This window comes from Malaya genurostris, chromosome 3, assembly GCF_030247185.1.
Source record: "Malaya genurostris strain Urasoe2022 chromosome 3, Malgen_1.1, whole genome shotgun sequence".
NCBI classification, from domain to species: Eukaryota; Metazoa; Arthropoda; class Insecta; order Diptera; family Culicidae; genus Malaya; species Malaya genurostris.
In genome coordinates this window covers 281,135,597-281,154,246 of record NC_080572.1, presented here as the reverse complement: position 1 = coordinate 281,154,246, position 18,650 = coordinate 281,135,597, and the positions used below count along the sequence as shown (strand labels likewise).

Here is an 18,650-nt window from a genome sequence, read left to right as displayed (position 1 = left end):
AGAAACTGAATTATTGACCTTGACCTGGACGGAACAGAACTCCAAAAGTAAGTACCCAGGTATTGACTTCTGAGCTCAAATTCTGGAGCCTGAATTTGGGAACCGAAGCTAAATTCTGGGACGCAAATTTGGAACAGAATTGAGAGCATGAACTTAGGATCTGAATTCGAAAACTGATTTCTGGACAAAGCAATTTCAAGCTGCAGACAAAAAAAGCTTAAATTTACGTTGAAAATGAGTTAACAAATTCGAAACAAGATAGACATAAATAATTCCAGATATCGATAGAATTCAAGAGATTCTTTTTTATTTTATTTAACAATATATTTAATAAGGCACACTACCTTAGTTCTAAGATGCCGAGGAAATGAGAGATTTTTTTAAAAAATATTTATTTGGGGCACAGACAGAGAGCTACATTGAATATTCCTACAATTCAAAAGACATTGAAACAGTTTATCAAAAACTAAGATGACAACCATGCTCGAATGCTTCAAACTCAACAATAAGTCTAAAGCTCTTCAATCAACCGCTGCTTTGGTCCCGATGGTGGCCGAATATCAACCGACGGTTGTTGGCGGCTTTTCTCGACGCTATCCCGTATCAATTTCGTTGTTTCGCTCTTCAATGCTTTCATGGCATCCGGAAGCCTATCTTTGGTAATCTTTTTCGGTCTAACCAGAGCAGCAAAATCCTCGTCCGAGCTGTCACCCTCGTTTCGTACATCCTCTACCATGATTTGCGTTGCATTCGGCGGTGGTAGGTCCGGTAGTTGACCCCGTAAATCGTCCACCTTCTTCAATGCCACACTGTTGGAGCAATCGATACCGAGTACTTGGCAGTAAACCTGGTATGCCTGATCGATGCGTTCGAAAAAAAAACCCGGCATGATTAATAAATTTTAAATGAGTATTGATGTTGAAGTTTCTTACCGCACGTCGTTTATCGTCCATCGTCAGTGCTTCAGCTTTACGAAGCAGTGCTTTCACGTTGTCCGGTTCAAGCTTCAAACAATCGTCGCAATCAGAAATAGATTCTGGGAAGCGCGCTAGTTTAATATCTGTAAAACAAAACAAAGCAAACAGCAGATTGTTAACAAACCAAACCAAACCTCAAAACTCATATATACCAACAGGCCAAGGCCCGATTATTGAAGCAAGCAGCAGTTGGAAAAATGGCAATGCTTTTACTGTACTCCACGAGAGAACTTTCAAACTCCTTACTATGGAAATAATCGTTTCCCTTCTCTTTCGATTTTATAGCCAATGTTTTTCTCTCAAATTCAGTCAACTCATCAGAAATGGTAACGCTTTCGTCCCCTTTATTCCGTGTCAAGTTCTTTTGATTCCGATTCTGAACAAAGTCCCGGTGGCGTTCCTCGTCGAAATCCATTTTCAACAGTTCGGTGTCCGGATCATAGCGATCCCATTTTTGATAATCGCATGATTGAATCTTTTCACACGGGACACGCTCACTAGCACTTTTAGGACCTACAATCAGATCAACGGACACTTCTCTAATTGGCGGGATCGAATTCTGCGAAAGACCTTTTACGTTCGGCTCATTGTTGTTCACTGACTTCATTTGATTCGCCCATCCTTCCAAATCGGAACTAATTTGCTTCCAACAGTCCGTGGGAACCGTTTCCCTAGTGCCTAGAGGAGTTTCCTTCCGGAAAACCTTATTTTTCGGATTGAGAACCTTCAATCGTTCTTCGGCAAACGTCGTCAGTTCGGAAAAATATCCTTCCTCGCCGGAACGAAGCACTTTCACTATTTTTTCGAGCTCCCGTTCGTCCGCGCACTGTCCGATGTAATCGAATTCGAGATGTTCGATTAGAATACCGTATCTATCGAGTAATTTTCTTGGTTTATTAGCCATTTATCGATACGATATGACATTCAAGACACTCGACTGGCTGAGAGTTCGATTTAACAATCGGTTACCATGACCACGCGCAGCACTTCATTCACGATGCATCGAGCATGCGTGACGTTTTTTTTTCGAAACATCAATCGGTGCTTTGCAGAGTTTGTTTACTCTACAAGAAAAGTGTAACAGTTGGCCAAGCAGTAAATGTTGAATGTTTTTAGGTTGTTGACGTTAGGCTCGTCATCGGCGAACAGTGGTAGAAAGCTGGACAAAACCTTTGAAATTAATGTTCAGTTTCATAATTATAGAACAAAATTCATGAACTGAATACTAGAACTGGATTCCGAGCTTAGTCCGAAGCTAATCCCAGATTACGAATTTAGCTCGCAATTCAGTTTCAGTTCCTGCATATCCAGAATTCAGGTTTTGGTGTAAAATCCGATAAATTTCACAAATCGATTTTAATTTAACCATTTAAAAATTCCCAAAAAACTGCGCGTAGTTTTTCTGCACTGAGTATGTAAGTCTACAACAATAATTATAATATTAGGAAGTTTTTTTGTGTGGTAAAGTGTTTGTCGTCAATGACAAATACTTTAGTATTGATGCACCATTACAATGCTCGGAAGAAATTAAGTCATTTTTTTTTCGTATTTATGTCCTCCAGTTATGACTCTGACATTACCCGTCTTTCTTTTTCCCTGTAAAACTTGCCTCCAATTACTCTAATACGATAGCTTTTCGATATATAGGAGAGCCTTTCGCGAATGCTTTTTGTTTGTATTCCAATTCAATTTCAATGATTTCGCAATAATATGATACATTTCTGTAGTAATTTTACGCCATCTTGTGGTGAACTCTGGAAACATATGTTTCAAAATTCAATACACTAAAAACAAAGTACCTTCTTTTCAGCCATTGTTATTAAAATTGAATCAATAAGGAAACTAGGTTCAAATTTGTAGTTTATGATTCAGGATTCAACGTTCGAGGTTAAAAATTCTACATTCAAAATTCGAGGATCAAGAAACTGGCGTCTAGAGTCTAAAGTATAGAGCAGTGATTCCCAAACTGGTCCCTACTGCCCTACTAGTGGGCATTAGCTAATTTTCAGTGGGTAGTAAACTCAAAATTGTTAACAGGTGGGCAATGAGTCGCGAATAGTGGGCTTCGATACTTAAAAAATCTTTCTAAAGAAGCCCCTGAGTAAAATGTATTCATGACGCCAATCAGCTGCCGAGTTACGAAAGCCTTGGAGTACTTATCGGTCTCGATACTTTGCAAGTGCGCCGTAACCTGTTCCGTGCAATGCTGATTGCCGATGTCTTGACGAACAATTTCTGATTGCCTAGCACTTCTTAGGGGACCGTTCATAAACCACGTAGACAAACTTTTTTTTAACCAAAAGTTAAAATAACTCGCGAGATGGTCAACAGCCTTATTGTTAGTAGATATACTTAATAAGTGGTAATAATATTAGGTTTACTATCTAATAATATTAGGTGTATTTTTCGCAAATTTCCGCAATGCTAGACATTTAGTTTTTTCGAATCAGTCTTGTCTAAGCTGATGAAACATTATTCTGACTTGGTTGAATGATTTTCGTAATTTTAAAGACTGTCCCAGAAGGTATGGACGCAACCAAAAACCGCAGCCATTTCGCAATGGTTTAGAATCTGTCAATTTTTATGGCTGCGTCCTGTTGCTTACACTCTTCTCTAACCACTTGTGCAGTTGTTTATTTGTTTTCATTAGTTTGTTTCGAAATGCGTGGACTTTCAGCACAACGTCGAAAAATTGTGTACAAATGATGCACAGAACGCGGACTGTCACTGAGAAAGATAGCAAAAATGGAAGGAGTATACGAAAAAGTCGTACGAAATGCAATCAGGAAGTTCGCTGAGGATAATACCTTTGTGGATAAACCGGAAACGGATCGAAAATAAGGTCCTGCTAACCCTCAGTTGGATAAACGTATACTGAAGGCGTTCGAGCAAAAGAAGGAGATTTCAGTTCGGGATGTGGCAAAAAAGTGGGCACTTCAAAGTCAAATGTTCTTCGTGCTAAAGAACATTTGAATCTTTGAACCTATAAGAAGCAGAAACAACCAAAACGTAGTCCGAAACAAGAACCATCGATCAGGCCGAGGGTTCGAAAGCTGTACAATACGATTCTTGCTGGAAATTTGAACTGCACAATCATGGACGACGAAACCTACCTGAAACTCGATTACAAATCCTTGCCGGGACCACAATATTATACGGTGCGAGAAGAGCAAGTGTTAAATCAGTCCGAGAAATCGATTGAAGTCGAAAAATTTGGTAAGAAAGCTATGGTCTGGCAAGCAATTTGTAGCTGCGGTAAGATTTCGAAACCCTTCATCGCCACTGCTTCAATGAACAGCGAAATATACATCAGGGAATGTTTACAAAAACGACTTCTACCCATGATTCGAAGACACAAGGATCCTGTTGTCTTCTGGCTAGATCTTGCTTCGTGCCACTACTCGAAATCAACGGTAGAATGGTATACATTTCCCACAACTTCGACCAATTGAGGAATTTTGGGCATTAACGAAGGCACATCTTAGGAAACTATCTCGGCAGCCAAAACCATTCAACAGTTCGAAAAAGATTGGAAAAAAGTGTCAAAATTTGTCGCCAAGATGTCTGTATGGAATTTAATGTGAAACATTCGCAAGAAGGTGCGCTAGCTAGTCTACAATAGCTAAGAATGAAAAAAAACATAGAGAAGTTAATGTTGTGGAAAAAGGGGACATGAGAACGAAATGATTAAGAACGACAAAAGATCTAATTAGTTGATAACGAGATGGTGAAGTGATATGGGAAGGGGGAGCGAAAAAGTTAGTGCCAGCAAAAAGATCTTGTTAGTTTCGATGAATATGATGGACAGTCGAGGGAAGGGCGAGAATCGGGAGGATGTTAGTGATCTGTATGATTATAGTTGAATGATGATTTTAATCAAAGTTTTTCAGAGCTATAAAACTAGTCAACGACGAGTTCTTTTATAAATTCAAACACAGTTCGAAAAAATCTTGCGATTTTACATCTTATAAGATGCACATAAATGGAGCGTCGTATTTCATACAAATTTATATTCAAGAACATGTAAAATTGTGTGATTTGAAAATGACATGTCCTGAATTCGAATGAAATAAAAAAACAAAAGATCGATAGAAGGCAGAGCGCGACTTGAACCGAGGAACATTAGATCACAAGCACATCGATTACTCGACTGAACCACAGAGCTCATATCTTTTCAATGAATAAATGATAAATATAAATCCATACAGCGGAACTTGATAGCCGAGTGCAAACTACACTCGGAGCATGTAAAATTCTGTGTGAGTGGACGTCATTTGAAAAATTGAGTAGCTGAGGATTGCATCGTTTGTAGAATTCTGTTATCTTTAAAATTCATAATTTTTTTCTGTGAACATAACCTGTTGAAAATTACTAAAAATTAGCTAGATGACGTACCTTGTATTGTATCGTCAATTCATCTAACTAATCTTATGAACGTCACCTGACATATTGACACATCATGGGAGTGAAATTTTTATAACATTTAAAACGTAAATGTTAATTGAATTGATCGAGAACTCTGACATGCACAGACGTATTTATGATAAGTTCAGTAGTGTAGTTACTTCAATGTTTTGTTTTTTTTAGTCACTCTTTACGATAGAATTTGACAGATTTTCGTTATATTTAAAGAAAAAAAGGTAATTTGAAATTCGACCGAACTTACTCTCTTCTGATGAAGCGATCCAATCACAGAAAACTGGCCAATTCCGCCCCAAAGGAAAAGTGTATTATCAACGACCTTGTGTGGGAAATGTCACACAAAAAAACAAAAGTTAATCAAAGTAATCGCAACCATACCGTTGTCCGTCGTATCAGACAGCAACCGTCCTTCGTCGCGGGAAAAGAATTTAGAGTTGATTTAGACTTTCATAATCCTTATACATGTCGTCTACATTGAGCAACGGACCAACATGGCGACGGATTTTTTTTCTCGTTGTTGTTCTTCCAACAAAGTAGGCATCTTGTTTCACACAAATAAGCAAGCTTTGCTTTGCGAAACGACTTGTTCCCAAAAACAAATGGGGGAAACTTGCCGATTCACGCGGATCGTGAATCAGGAATTTTGCCGACCGAAGCAAGCGGGCCGAAACAAAAGCGACAGCGAAAACAATTCCACTCTGGGAAATAACTCTTCCCCAGTCGGTTTTGGATTTATTTATTTATTTTTTTCTTTACGCGTAGAGAAGGGTCAAGGAATTAAGTTTCAAGGGGTTCAATCAGAATCCGTTAAGAAAGATACTGTCGCTGGGTGAATGAAATGAAAAAAATTGAGCTTCCTTTAGAACAATAGAAAGGGATTTTGTGCATTTACATAAAACCTATCGAAAGTTTTGCAGAAATTCGACTGCTTATGCGTAGATTGGGATCGACACTGGAAAGGTGTTTCTCATTTCTTCGGGCGGTGTTTTTGATTGTTAAGCACTCTTCAATTCGTTCGTGTCTAAATTGAGAGCAATGCTAATTGAACGGAAAGTGCAGCTTAGAAGTTCAACCTGCATTGCTAAGTAGATAAAAGGTTAAAACTCTAGTACCTTCTTTTAAATATTTTTTTGCTTTGCTAATGCTTCTTGAATTCAAAGCAAAGATGCGTTGATTTTAGGCTAAATGAGATTAATATTGGAACTTTTACCAAGATTCATTCATTCGCACATGAACATCTTCATTTGTTATACGTTTCGTCATCGATCCGTCAGCGCATTAGCAGTTTATGTTAATGCCAGCTAATGCCATCGAATTCCCGGTGATTCCAATTTCACATATTACATCGAATCTATTTCATTAAATCTACTGCCAGTAGGGAAATTGGTTGGCAATTCAAAACCACCGACAGTCAGCAGCTGACTCTTCATTGCAAACTCAATTCTTCAGCTACGAAACCGCACGATCTGCGATACTATCTTCTGAGTTCTGAGCGTGGCTTCTGCCTCATCTGTTTGCACAACGACGCTTTGAATAATTTACTCAGCCAACGTCACAACGTGTACTAGCTGCAGTAGAATTGTATCGAGTGCGGTTCCTAGTGTCTGCATGTACTGCATATATGCAGGCGGCAGCACGTTCACCACCAAAGCCACCGTCGTCGCCGCCGCAGCCTCCGTATCTGGCTTACCGAAGCACTGGAAGCGACACCACCCCCGGAATGTATGCATGCATCCTCAATGAAGTGGCTTCGGTTATGTAGCCTACTATGCAACTATGGGTTTCACGGAACGATACCGGATGTTAACTGCTGCCACCTCGTGGACGAACTAAATTTGATAGCGGTTAGAATAATGCAAAAGTATCGTACCGAATTGCGGAGGTTCTCCGTTTGACCCGACGCTGGATGGAAGCTGAAGTATGCAGTCAAATTGATGCTAAACAATGTGACATACGTGCACGGATGAGGAAAGCTTGAATTATGTTATGAATAATAAATACAATTGAGATACGATAAAGCTTTCGAAAAAGGATGTTTTTTTTTGGTCTTAGTTGACAATTGCCACGGCAGTTCCACTAAAAACGTTTGCTTATTCAAACGCGATTTATCTTCCGTCGTAAATCGTTCTACTGCTGCATAAAGAATTAACTTGGATGCACGCGATCCGAAATCGAACCGTGTAACGAATAATAAAATTTCTCAATTTGCATGACATTAAAAGTAAACTTTGAACTTTAAGTTATGTTGTAAATTTTTTTTTAGAATCTTCACGAAACACGAAAACGTTTGCAATGCTAGCCAGTCTCGAAATTTTATTAATCTAGTAACCCACTCCAATCCATTAGTTTCTGCTTCGGTTTGTGTGTTTGTTCCGAGGGGGACGACACTAAAAAACTGCACTTCGCTTCGATTAGGCTTTTTCACGCTGCATACGATTATGCACACTTTTCTTCTCTTTGCTACACATAGTAGCGGTTGAATATGGATCGATCGTCTTTTCTTGGATTTTTGCTGGTTAACAACATAATCATGGAGATATGATGTATCGTAATAGGCCATGAAACCTGAAAGTTACAAATGTCACATGAAGATGCCAGATGCAGACAGTTCGGGAGTTGTGAACTATCGTCCTGTAAAATCAGTTTTGTTATATTCTGGTGCATAGCTAACCCACACACCGAGAGCGTATGCTCCGGATTATCTGCCATATCCTGTCGGAATGTTGGCCATTCTCGTTTAATATCTGCCTCATTTTCCACAGTTTCTATATTCAACTCGAACCAAAAATTATTCCGAATTTCATCTACATCGTACACTGTGTGGTTTCTCTTGTAAAAACGTTCCATTGTCTGATTTTTTTTTAACGTCTGCAAACCTTCAAAATATGCTAGAAGGGAAATCGTGAAGTAAACAAGTATGTAGTTTGCTGTTAATCTGTATTAAAGTAAAAAAAATGAATTGTTATCCTTTCTATAAGATTTTCAATACCATATTAAACACAGCTTTATTCAGTTTTAGCTTCAGTATTAATGAAAAACGTTTCTAAACATAAAAATTGCAAGTCTTAGCATCTAACAAAATATAAAACCAGTTTAATATCACAGACAGAGATATCTTTGGGTAAACCTTCAAAGGGCTACAATAAATTGAAATATATTCCATCTTCATGCTCCCAGCTACTAAGAGAAAAAATTTTCAATGTTGTTTAACCCTAATTTCATTTTACCAATCTGCTGACGAATCAATGTTGACACTCAGTGAATGTCAAGACCAGTAACAGAAACTTTTTAAGAGATCATATGTTCTTTGACTTTCTTTTACACGGTTAGAAACGCTTTCAAACGGATCGATCTAGATGTTTGGATAGATGTAGTTTTTTTCGCTTTCCATTGACTTTTTGTATTTTATTTGAAAAAACCAGATCTGTCGTCCCCCTCGGTTTGTTCGTGATTTCGAATTCGAACACAAATCATCGGTTGCTTTGACTTTTACTGCAAGCAACTGACACGCAAACTCTGAGAGACGAAATCACAGCGATACAAAGACTGACAACCTACCGTTGTTACACGAAACAATCAAAGTTGTGAAGTTTTTTTTTTGTTGCAGCGATAATCCTTGCTAGTTAATAGAAAAGAATCCTCCAGGAAGTTGACCTTTAGAATCAACACAACTCTCGCTATTTGTAACCTAAACAAACAGTGTGAAAGAAACAGATCAAATAGACCAGAGATGTTTGAACAAGGGTTTGGTTAAGGGTCAATATACAATCTTAGGAAGGCTGCCATTGCTGTAAAACGCAAAACCAGTTTTCTTCGAAGCCGTTGAGCAGGAATTCAAAATAGAAATATCTGTTTATTTGGCACGTCTTTCTCAATAACCTGATTGGTTCTTCTTGAAGGATCATCAACTTGTTATTCAAAAGTTTATAGCGGAGGAAACTGCTTCTGCGTTTTTAAACAATGTCTGATTTTCAAAGATTGGAAATACACTCTGGTCCTTTGTTTACGTGGAGGATACGTACCGTACAAAACAACGCGTAACTTCGGAAATCCGCGTAAAAAACCGTAAAACTATACACGGATTTTAGTTAGTTATTTTTTGAGACTAAAAAATCTTACTTTGTTAATTTAGTTTTTTTTTAATTCTCATTCCTTTAGGAACGATAAAAAATAACCACTGTTTTCGAGTGGAATTCACCAATTAAACGTGCTGTCATTTCTTAGCTAAGACACACTCCATTACCATTCGGTTAATTTTTTAGTTGAATTCGAAAAACTTTAGAACTAATTCTAAATAAATACACTTTCCACTAAGAGTTTACGGCAATAAAAAAATAGATATATTGTAACGCACGCGAAAAACATCAAAACAATTTCAACAAGACTAGATCCTTTTAGGCTATTGAAGGGATTGTTTTGCCTTGACATTTCTCATGAGTTTTTGGCGAATAAACTTGTTAATAGATCCAATTTCATTTTTGTTTTCTTTGTGCTGTCTTTCAGCAGTGATGATGACAGATAGATAGAGTCAAATTAGCTGATTTTAATCACAAAATTAGTTGTCAATGAGAATTTCGTGATGGATTGAAATTGTGCTGGTTTGTGTCCAGGATATTCCCCGACTAAACACATTCTCTAAAAATAACGGTTTTTTCTCGGAATTACACGGGATCACGACGCTTCGTGCATTTGTAAGACAAAACAAAAAAAATTTGAAATTTCGCTTTAAAAAATCCGCGTACCTTCGGAAATTTGCTTAAAACAAAACCGCGTTACTTCGGAAGTCCGTGTAAAATTAATCGCATAAAGAAAACCGCACAAAAAACGCGTTAAAAAAGTCCTCAGTGTAGAACCTAAAAGTAAAATACCCATTCATGAGTGCAACAATTACCCATTTGCGATTTCAATTCTTGCTGTCACAAGTGAGGTGCTGTTTTACAAACAAAACTACAAACTATTATGTTTGATTCTTGCTTCATCAGCTCACTAATTATCTCAAATACTACACGGAATGAGCAGTCCCGGGCCTAACAAAGAAAAAGTCAATTTTTTACCGTGAAAACTTTTTCATTCTTCAGTATAATCTTCATCTGGAGCGATACACTTGACCCATCGGCCCTCCAACATTTTGATGCCGTTAAAAAAAAGTTTTGTCAAGGCCTTCGAAACAGGCTTCCATTTCTGCAATGACCTTAGCATTCAACGAAAATTTCTTTCCCTGGAGAAACCTTTTCAAGTTTGGAAATAGATAATAGTCTCTGGGGGCCAGATCTGGAGAATACGGTGGATGGTGAACCAATCCGTACTGCAAATCATTCAATTTCACTGTTACTCTTATGTATGAATGTGCTGGTGAATCTTTTTCCAAAGCTTGATGAAAACTAGAACTCGTCTGACACGATCAGCTTATCTTTATCTGGAAGAGGCCCGGGACTTTTCATTCCATACAGTAAAAGTTGGCTTCAACAGTTTTATCGCATTTAGCCATTTACAACCATTATCATTGAAGGCATGGCATACGTGAACATTCAATACCTTTTTCAAATGATTTTCATGCATTTTTCTATTTCTAAGCAGTCTGAAAATACCTCATGCATGAATTTTGAATAAAAATGGGTAATTTTCTACCCTCCCGGAATTATGTTAAGTGTGTAGTTTTGCTAAAAACAATATTTATAAGTGAAAAAGAAGTACCTTCTGATCCAAATTGATCCGGATTGAATCCATTTTCGTTTTGTTTTTGGTACATTATTTTATTATCACCTTCTAAATAGGCTCTTTTTGAACCAATACAAGCATTCCCATAGGCCTTGGCCGCGATGGCCTTCAGTTCCTTCCGCGAATTTCTTTTCTTTTTATGTACTCAATCGAGTCATGGCGCGTCCCCCGGAGAGAATATTTGAGTTCTTGAAATAGGAAAAAGTCACAGGGGACCAAATCTGGTGAATACGGTGGCTGAGCGATTACTTTCAGTCACAATCATGCAAAAAAAAATCAGTTCTTTCGGTACGAGCTTGGCATCGACGAGTTTCATTCCAAAACATTACCAAAAACGAGCTGAATCGATCCATAAGAGATGCCAAGATGCTCTGCTATCGCTCCAATGCAAATACGACGATTTTCAAGCACGATTTTTCCTTTACCGACCGATGTTATCGTCGTTAACAGAGGTGGACGGGAGAACAGAAGAAGGCAAATTTTCTACGATCTCACTACCTGTAAGCTTCATGACACTCAAGTGCTTGCGTTCTCCCTAGAGTAAACTCTCCAAATATTTCAGCAACTTTTTGATGATTTCGTAAAACAAAAACCACAAACAGTAAACTCGTTCATTGTTTTCCATAGAAAAATAGCCAGACAAATTTTTCGTGTCGTAAACAACATGCTAATTTACATATCCCTCTCAAATTTAACAGGAATGTCAAAGATGGTTAAACCAAACCCGGAATAAAAAATACCGATTTTGTTCACGCGCGGTTCTAATGGATCAGTCCGGGTCAATTTTGAACAAAAGGTATAACTAAAATGTCTCCAACTGTAAAGTAGCCGAAAAAATTTCAACTAAACAAAACTAGTAGCTCGATACTTAATGTTTGTAGTGTCAAACACGGAAAGGTTATTTATAATGTACTAGAAACAGTGTGGTGCTAATGCTACTGCAACTGTTACTACTATTGCTAACGAAAAAGTAACACATATAACTCATCTTAACATTTCAATTTTCAGAAAATAACGCAAATAACACCTAAAACTTACAAAAAATAAAGTATGTAACGCTTCGTGACACCTATATCTTACAAAACAGTAACACTTATAATTTACGAAAAGGTATTTTATGTAACGTTTCGTAACGCGTATAACGTTATAAATGTAACGTATGTAAAACTAATAATTTACAAAAAAATTAACCCATATAACGCTTCATAACAACTTAACCTTAAAACAGTAACGCATGTAACGCTTAAGATTTACTAGATTTACAAGAAAGTAATGCTTGTAAGACTTATAATTAACAAAAAAGCAACGCATGTAACGCCGTACAATACCCTTATCTTTAAAATGTAACGCCTGTAGCTCACAAAAACTAACGCATGTAACACTTGGTGAAGCCTGTAACGTAAGAAAAATTAACGCATGTAACGGTTCGTAACGCATATAACGTTCAAAAAGTAACGCATGTAATGCTCATAATTTACAAAAATATAACACATATAACGCTTCACAACACCTCAAGCTTTAAATAGTAACGCTTCAGATTTTAAAAAAAAGTAACTCATGTAACGCTTCGCAACTTGTAACTTACAAAAGAACAACACATGGATCAATAAGTCCCGAGACTAACAATGGAAACAACATTTTTGTGCAAATTTTTTTTTATTCTTCAACTTAATCACCTTTTAGGGTGATACAATGGTTCCAACGTTTTTCCAATTTTTCAATACCATGTTTATAAAAATATTTATCTGTTGCTTCAAAATAAACTTCAGTTTCAGCGATGACCTCCTCATTTGAGTCAAATCTTTTTCTCTGGAGCATTTTTTTAAGATCAGCAAAGAGCCAGTAGTCACTGGGGGCTAAATCTGGCGATTATGGGGTGTGGGGAAGCAGATCAAAGCCCAATTCGTTCAATTTCGCCATTGTTTCCATCGACTTGTGGCAGGGTGCATTTTGTTCCATCGAAAGCAATCGCGGCACCCACTTGGAAAAAATCTTTTTCATGCTCAATTTTTCATGAAGGATAGTAAATACACTTCCATATGATATCTGTGTCATCTAAGCAATCTCACGGAGCTTCACTTTACGATCTTTCATTATAATTTTTGTCACTTCACTCACATTTTCCGGTGTAACGGCTTCTACATGTCTACCCGAGCGTTCCGCGTCATTTGTGTCGGTACGACCACGTTTAAACTCGGCGAACCACCGACAAATCGTTGCTTTTGATGAACAAGAGTCCGGATTACATTTTTCAATCCATTGTTTCGCTTGCACGGTGTTCTTACCCATTAAAAAACAATGTTTTATCAAAACACGAAACTCGGTTTTTTCCATTTTTTTAACAAACTACAAAACGACTTTACTCCAACCTCGATAACTCATCTGTTTCTAGTCGGATCGACTTAAAATTTTGACCCGTTTCAAGCAAAGGTTAGTACTCTAGAAAGACGTGGTTACTGGTTTACTACGAGCGCCATCTCTGCTTTAGTCTCGGGACTTATTGATCCATGTGTTAACACTTATAATTTACAAAAAAGTAACACATATAACGCCGCATAACACCTTTATCTTTAACATGTAACGCCTGTATCATACAAAAAGTAACGCATGTAACGCTTGGTATCGCCTATAACATAGGAAAAAGTAACGCATGTAACGGTTCGTAATACTTATATACCTTACAAGAAAGTAACGTATGTAATGTTTATAATTAACATAAAAGTAACGCATGTAACGCCGCATAACACCTTTATTTTCAAAAAGTAACGCCTGTAACTTACAAAAAATTACGTATGTCACGCTTGGTAATGCATATAACACAAGAAAAAGTAACGCATTTGGCGGTTCGTACCGCTTTTATGTAACGCTTCGTAAGGCCTACAAAACTCATAACTTACAAAACACGAACCCATGTAACGCTTATCACTTACAATAAAAGTAACGCTTTCAAGGTCTCATAACACCGGAACATTAAAACAATAACGCATGTAACGCTTCGTAACATCAATAACATACAGAAAAGTAACGTATATAAAGCCTCGTAACGCCTAAAACCCACGAAAAAGTAACGCATGTAACGCTTCAAAAAGTCCATAACTTACAAGAAAGTAACTCTTGTAACGCTTCGTGACATCTATAACTTACAATTAAATAACATATGTTACACTTCAGAATTGCAATAACTCAATAAAGTATCGCATGTAACGGATTGCAGTACTCATTAATTACAAAAAAGTAGGTATGTAACGCTTATATTTTACAGGAAAGTTACTCATGTAACGCCACATAACATCTTTATGCTCAAAGTGTAATGCCTATACGTTACTGAAAAGCAACGCATATCACGCTTAGTAACGCCTATAACTAACGAAAAAGTAACGCATGTTATGGTCCGTAACGCATGTAACGTTCAAGAAGTAACGCTTCATAGCCCCAAAACCATAAAAAAGAAACGCATGTAACGCCTATAACTTACAAAAAATAACGCAGGTAACGTTTCGTAATGCCTATAACTATCGAGTAACGCATGTAACGGTATCCAACACTCATTTATTACAAAAAAGAACGCATGTAATGTCTTCAATTCACACAAAAAAAAACTGTATCGATTGACTTCCATTGGTATTTTTCGGCAAGTAACGACTAGAGAAGAAACTTAGATCGAAAAAGCTGACTAGGCAGGCTCATATGTGCCAGATCGGAAGGAAGGAATGAAATGTATTTTACCGTCTACACGTGGAGGACGAGTTTAAAACCCCCCAGTCCACTAGAATGGTCAAGAAGCATATGCAGTTATCACTACACTCCGCCTTTCTTTTTCATATCTTTATCTTCTCTAGTCGCTACTTGCCGAAAACTACCAATGAAAGTCAATCGATACGGTAGAAAATAACGGCAATAAAAATAGTGTTACAAAATTTACAAAAAAGTAACGCCTGTAATGCCTCATAACACCTAACCATTAAACGTTAACGCAGGTAACGCTCCATAGCACCAATAACATACAAAAAGGAACGCATATAACGCTTCGCTTGCATATAAAAGTTTGTTGCGCTTATAACTTACAAAAAAGTAACACATGTTAGGCTTCATAACACCTATAACTTACGAAAAGATTACACACGTAAATGTTCGTTACGTCTATAACTTTCAAAAAGGTAACACATATTACGCTTCATAACGCTTAAAACTTACGAAAAAGTAACGCATGTCACGTTTCATTACTCCTAATACTTACAAAAAAATAACGCACGTCACGTTTTGTAACACGCGTTACTTACGAAAAAGTAACCCATGTAACGCTTTATAACGCCTATAACTTACAAATGAGTAACACTTACAATCCCTATTAAATTTTAAAAGTAACGCATGAACTGCTTATAATTAACAAAAAAAGTAACGCATTCAGCCCCTAATTACACCTTCGTTTTCAAAATGTAACGCCTATAACGTATCGTTTATAACATACAAAAAAGTAATGCATGTAAGGCTGCGTAACGTTTATGACTTACAAAAATGTAACGCATGTAACGCTTCATAACACCTATAACCTACAATAAAGTAACGCATGTAACGCTTCGAAACGCTTACAACTTAGAAATGAGGGTTGCTTTTCGAAATATACCGTGCGAAAATACAAGAATTTTTTAATGAATACACAGAAAAAAATTATGAATTTTACAGGTGACACAATTCTACTATCGATACAATTCATAACAACTTAGTTTAAAAATGACCGAACTTCCCGTTCGTGCAGAATTTTACAGGCTCCAAGTGTAAATCATACTCGGCTACCACGTTCCGAGTGCCGCTGAATGGGTTTATATGTATCAATAATTCTTTAAGCTTCTGTGGTTCATTCGATTAACGGATGTACTTTGTGATCTTATATTTCTCGGTTCAAGACACACTGTTGCTATCTCTATTATGCTTTTATTAATTCATTCGATTTCAAGCCATGTCATTTTTAAATCACACGTTCTTGAATACAGATATGTGTAAATTCAACGTCTCATTTATGTGCATTTTATAAGTTGTAAAATCACAAGATTTTTTCGAGCTGCACAGATAACAATATTTACATCTATTATTACACATATTTGGAGCAGGAAATTGAACATAAAGTTACTCCTCAGATCTTTACTCTACAATTCATTGAAAAATCGAGGCATTCTAATTTTCTTTTCCATCGATGATGGTTTGATTCAATTGATGTCTATTTCAGGCCCTTATTATCGACATCACTTCACGGTGAAAATCGAGTGAAGTGAGTTTAAATCTTCAGTACGGAAGCCGCTTCAAAGGCAAAAGTAAATATTTGGATGAACTTGATGTCATTATGAGCATCACACCACCAATCAAGTGAAGTGACATCTCGGTTGATTTTTCAAAAGGGCGTATAAGCAAGTGACAGTTTCTCTTTGTTTACTTTCTCTTCTATTAATTACCAAGCGGTTTTCACGTTTATCACTCAACTCTTTGCATGAAATGATACGCGAAACTTTCGACTTTTAAACAGAATAGTAATATGAAAGAAAATCTTTTTAATCACATCACAATAATCGAAAGAGAGAGTGATTAAAGAGAAACTGTCACTTGCTTATACGCCCTAATGGAAAATCAACCGAGACATGTAAGTGAAGTGAATGTGAAAGTGGAAGGGAGAACGGTAATAAGGGCCTCAAGGTATCATTGAATTACATGTCATGTAAATTTCATTTTGTGTGTGTGTGTATTCGCTTATTGCGCTCAGAATCTTCTATAGCAGTGTAGAATGAAACATTGTGTTATTAGGAAAATTCATACACTACCGAGATTTCTGAAAATTGTATTATCAATCCACGATAATCAACGATCTTTGAAAATGTAACATGGGCCGGAACCGGGATGACAAGTATTTTTCGATGCTGTTGGCTATCATCAGCCGGCCCGTTCCATTCATGTTGTCAAATAGTTTTGATACTTAAAATTATAGCATGCAAATTACAGAGTGATATGTACACCACCAAATTTGTAAATAAATTAATCACAGTAATAATAGTTTGAATTTTAACAATACACAACGGAGCCGACGAGCACGACTACTGCGATTTCCCACCGTGGACAGTGACAGTAAAATAATAGCTGTAAACGTTTGTCCAGTGCTCGAACAATAACAGTAGCCATAAGCCGCCATTATTCAAAAGGACCTGTTGCCACGTTACACCACTGATACTGTCACCTTAATTACACAAGCTAGTGAATAAATTAGTCGACAACAGAGCACCACCGGTGCAGCGAAGTGCAGTTAAATAATTTTCAAATCACGGAACATCGGAATCCGATTATCATACAACAACAGCAGGCACATTGATGATACTTTTAATTGTACTGTCATTTTACTCATTGTTTTATTTTCTGCTGACTCGTTTGATTGCATCCATACCCATCCATCCATCCATGGAAACCGGAGCCACTCCCCAGCTTCAAACCCCGGAAAACGGCAGTAGCAAAAGCATCGATAAAATTTCCCTTGAGCTCGAACACTCAGAACCGGCTTGTGTCGTCCATCCGCGGCCGGGTCCGGCCGGCGTTGATGGCGAGATATATTTTTCATCTCCCCAATCGTCCAATGGATCAATTTTTAATCAATTTCCAATCGTTTATGGAGTGGACTAAGCCGGTGCGGTTGGATACCCGTCCAGAGACCGGGGGGAATTGACTGCACTGTACCGATACCGATTCGAAGCCGCCGTGTTCAACGCCACTGTGATAAGATTCTCTCTTCTGGCGCGATATGAGCGATGACACAGTTTAAGAGTCGGTAAACAATTTATGGTGTTGAACAAAGGCAACAATATTGCTTTGAGTGAAAATTCCATGGAGTACAGTATCATTTTGAAAAATTCCGACGCCTACCTAGATGTAACAAAAATTTTAATTTAACGTCGGATTGAAAACACTTTTTATTTGGCAAACACTAGAGCCGACGACACGACCTGCCACTCGTCTATGAAAACTGTATCGTAAACAGGGATGCCAGGTCATTTTTTCAAAAATCTGTGATCAAACCCAAAACCTGTCTGTGAAAATCTGTGACCGTTTACCGTACCCCAATAGCAGTACAAAATCAATTTTGGTGATCAAAAAAAAAGGGCTGCCAACACGCTCTGTACCTTTTTCCTCAACCGCTCTGTACTTTTTGGTGCTAAACTGTACTCTATCTCCAAAATCTATGAAAATCTGTGATTTATTCAAGAATCTGTGAAAATCTGTGATCAGTTTCAAAAATCTGTGAAAATCTGTGTCATTTTTAAAATCTGTGCAGAAAATTCAAAATCTGTGAAACACAGATTAATCTGTGAACCTGACATCCCTGATCGTAAATTTAACTACCCCCCAGTAACTGTCAAATTGAAATCGTTGAAAAAATATTTTCAACTGGCAACCAAGAATAAACAAGTGTTGTTTCAAATAACGGTCACCTTCGCCGTTGCTACCGGTTTCAGCAATGAAAACAATATGTATAAATCATTTTGAATAAATTTCCCAGTG

At 37.4% G+C, this 18,650-nt stretch overlaps 2 protein-coding genes across 4 annotated transcripts in view; one reads left to right on the top strand and one right to left on the bottom strand.

Annotated features, from left to right (window-relative positions):
• Nucleotides 1–18,650, top strand: part of LOC131437211 (BAI1-associated protein 3) — a 347,788-nt gene that overhangs the window by 30,973 nt on the left and 298,165 nt on the right. The window lies entirely within an intron of this gene.
• LOC131437212 (sperm-associated antigen 1) lies at nucleotides 345–1,925 on the bottom strand. Its single transcript, XM_058606396.1, has 3 exons — nucleotides 1,134–1,925; nucleotides 933–1,060; nucleotides 345–856 (listed from the first exon to the last, which is right to left on the bottom strand). The coding sequence occupies exons 1-3, from the start codon at nucleotides 1,879–1,881 to the stop codon at nucleotides 512–514; spliced, it is 1,221 nt and encodes a 406-aa protein (XP_058462379.1). The 5' UTR covers nucleotides 1,882–1,925; the 3' UTR covers nucleotides 345–511.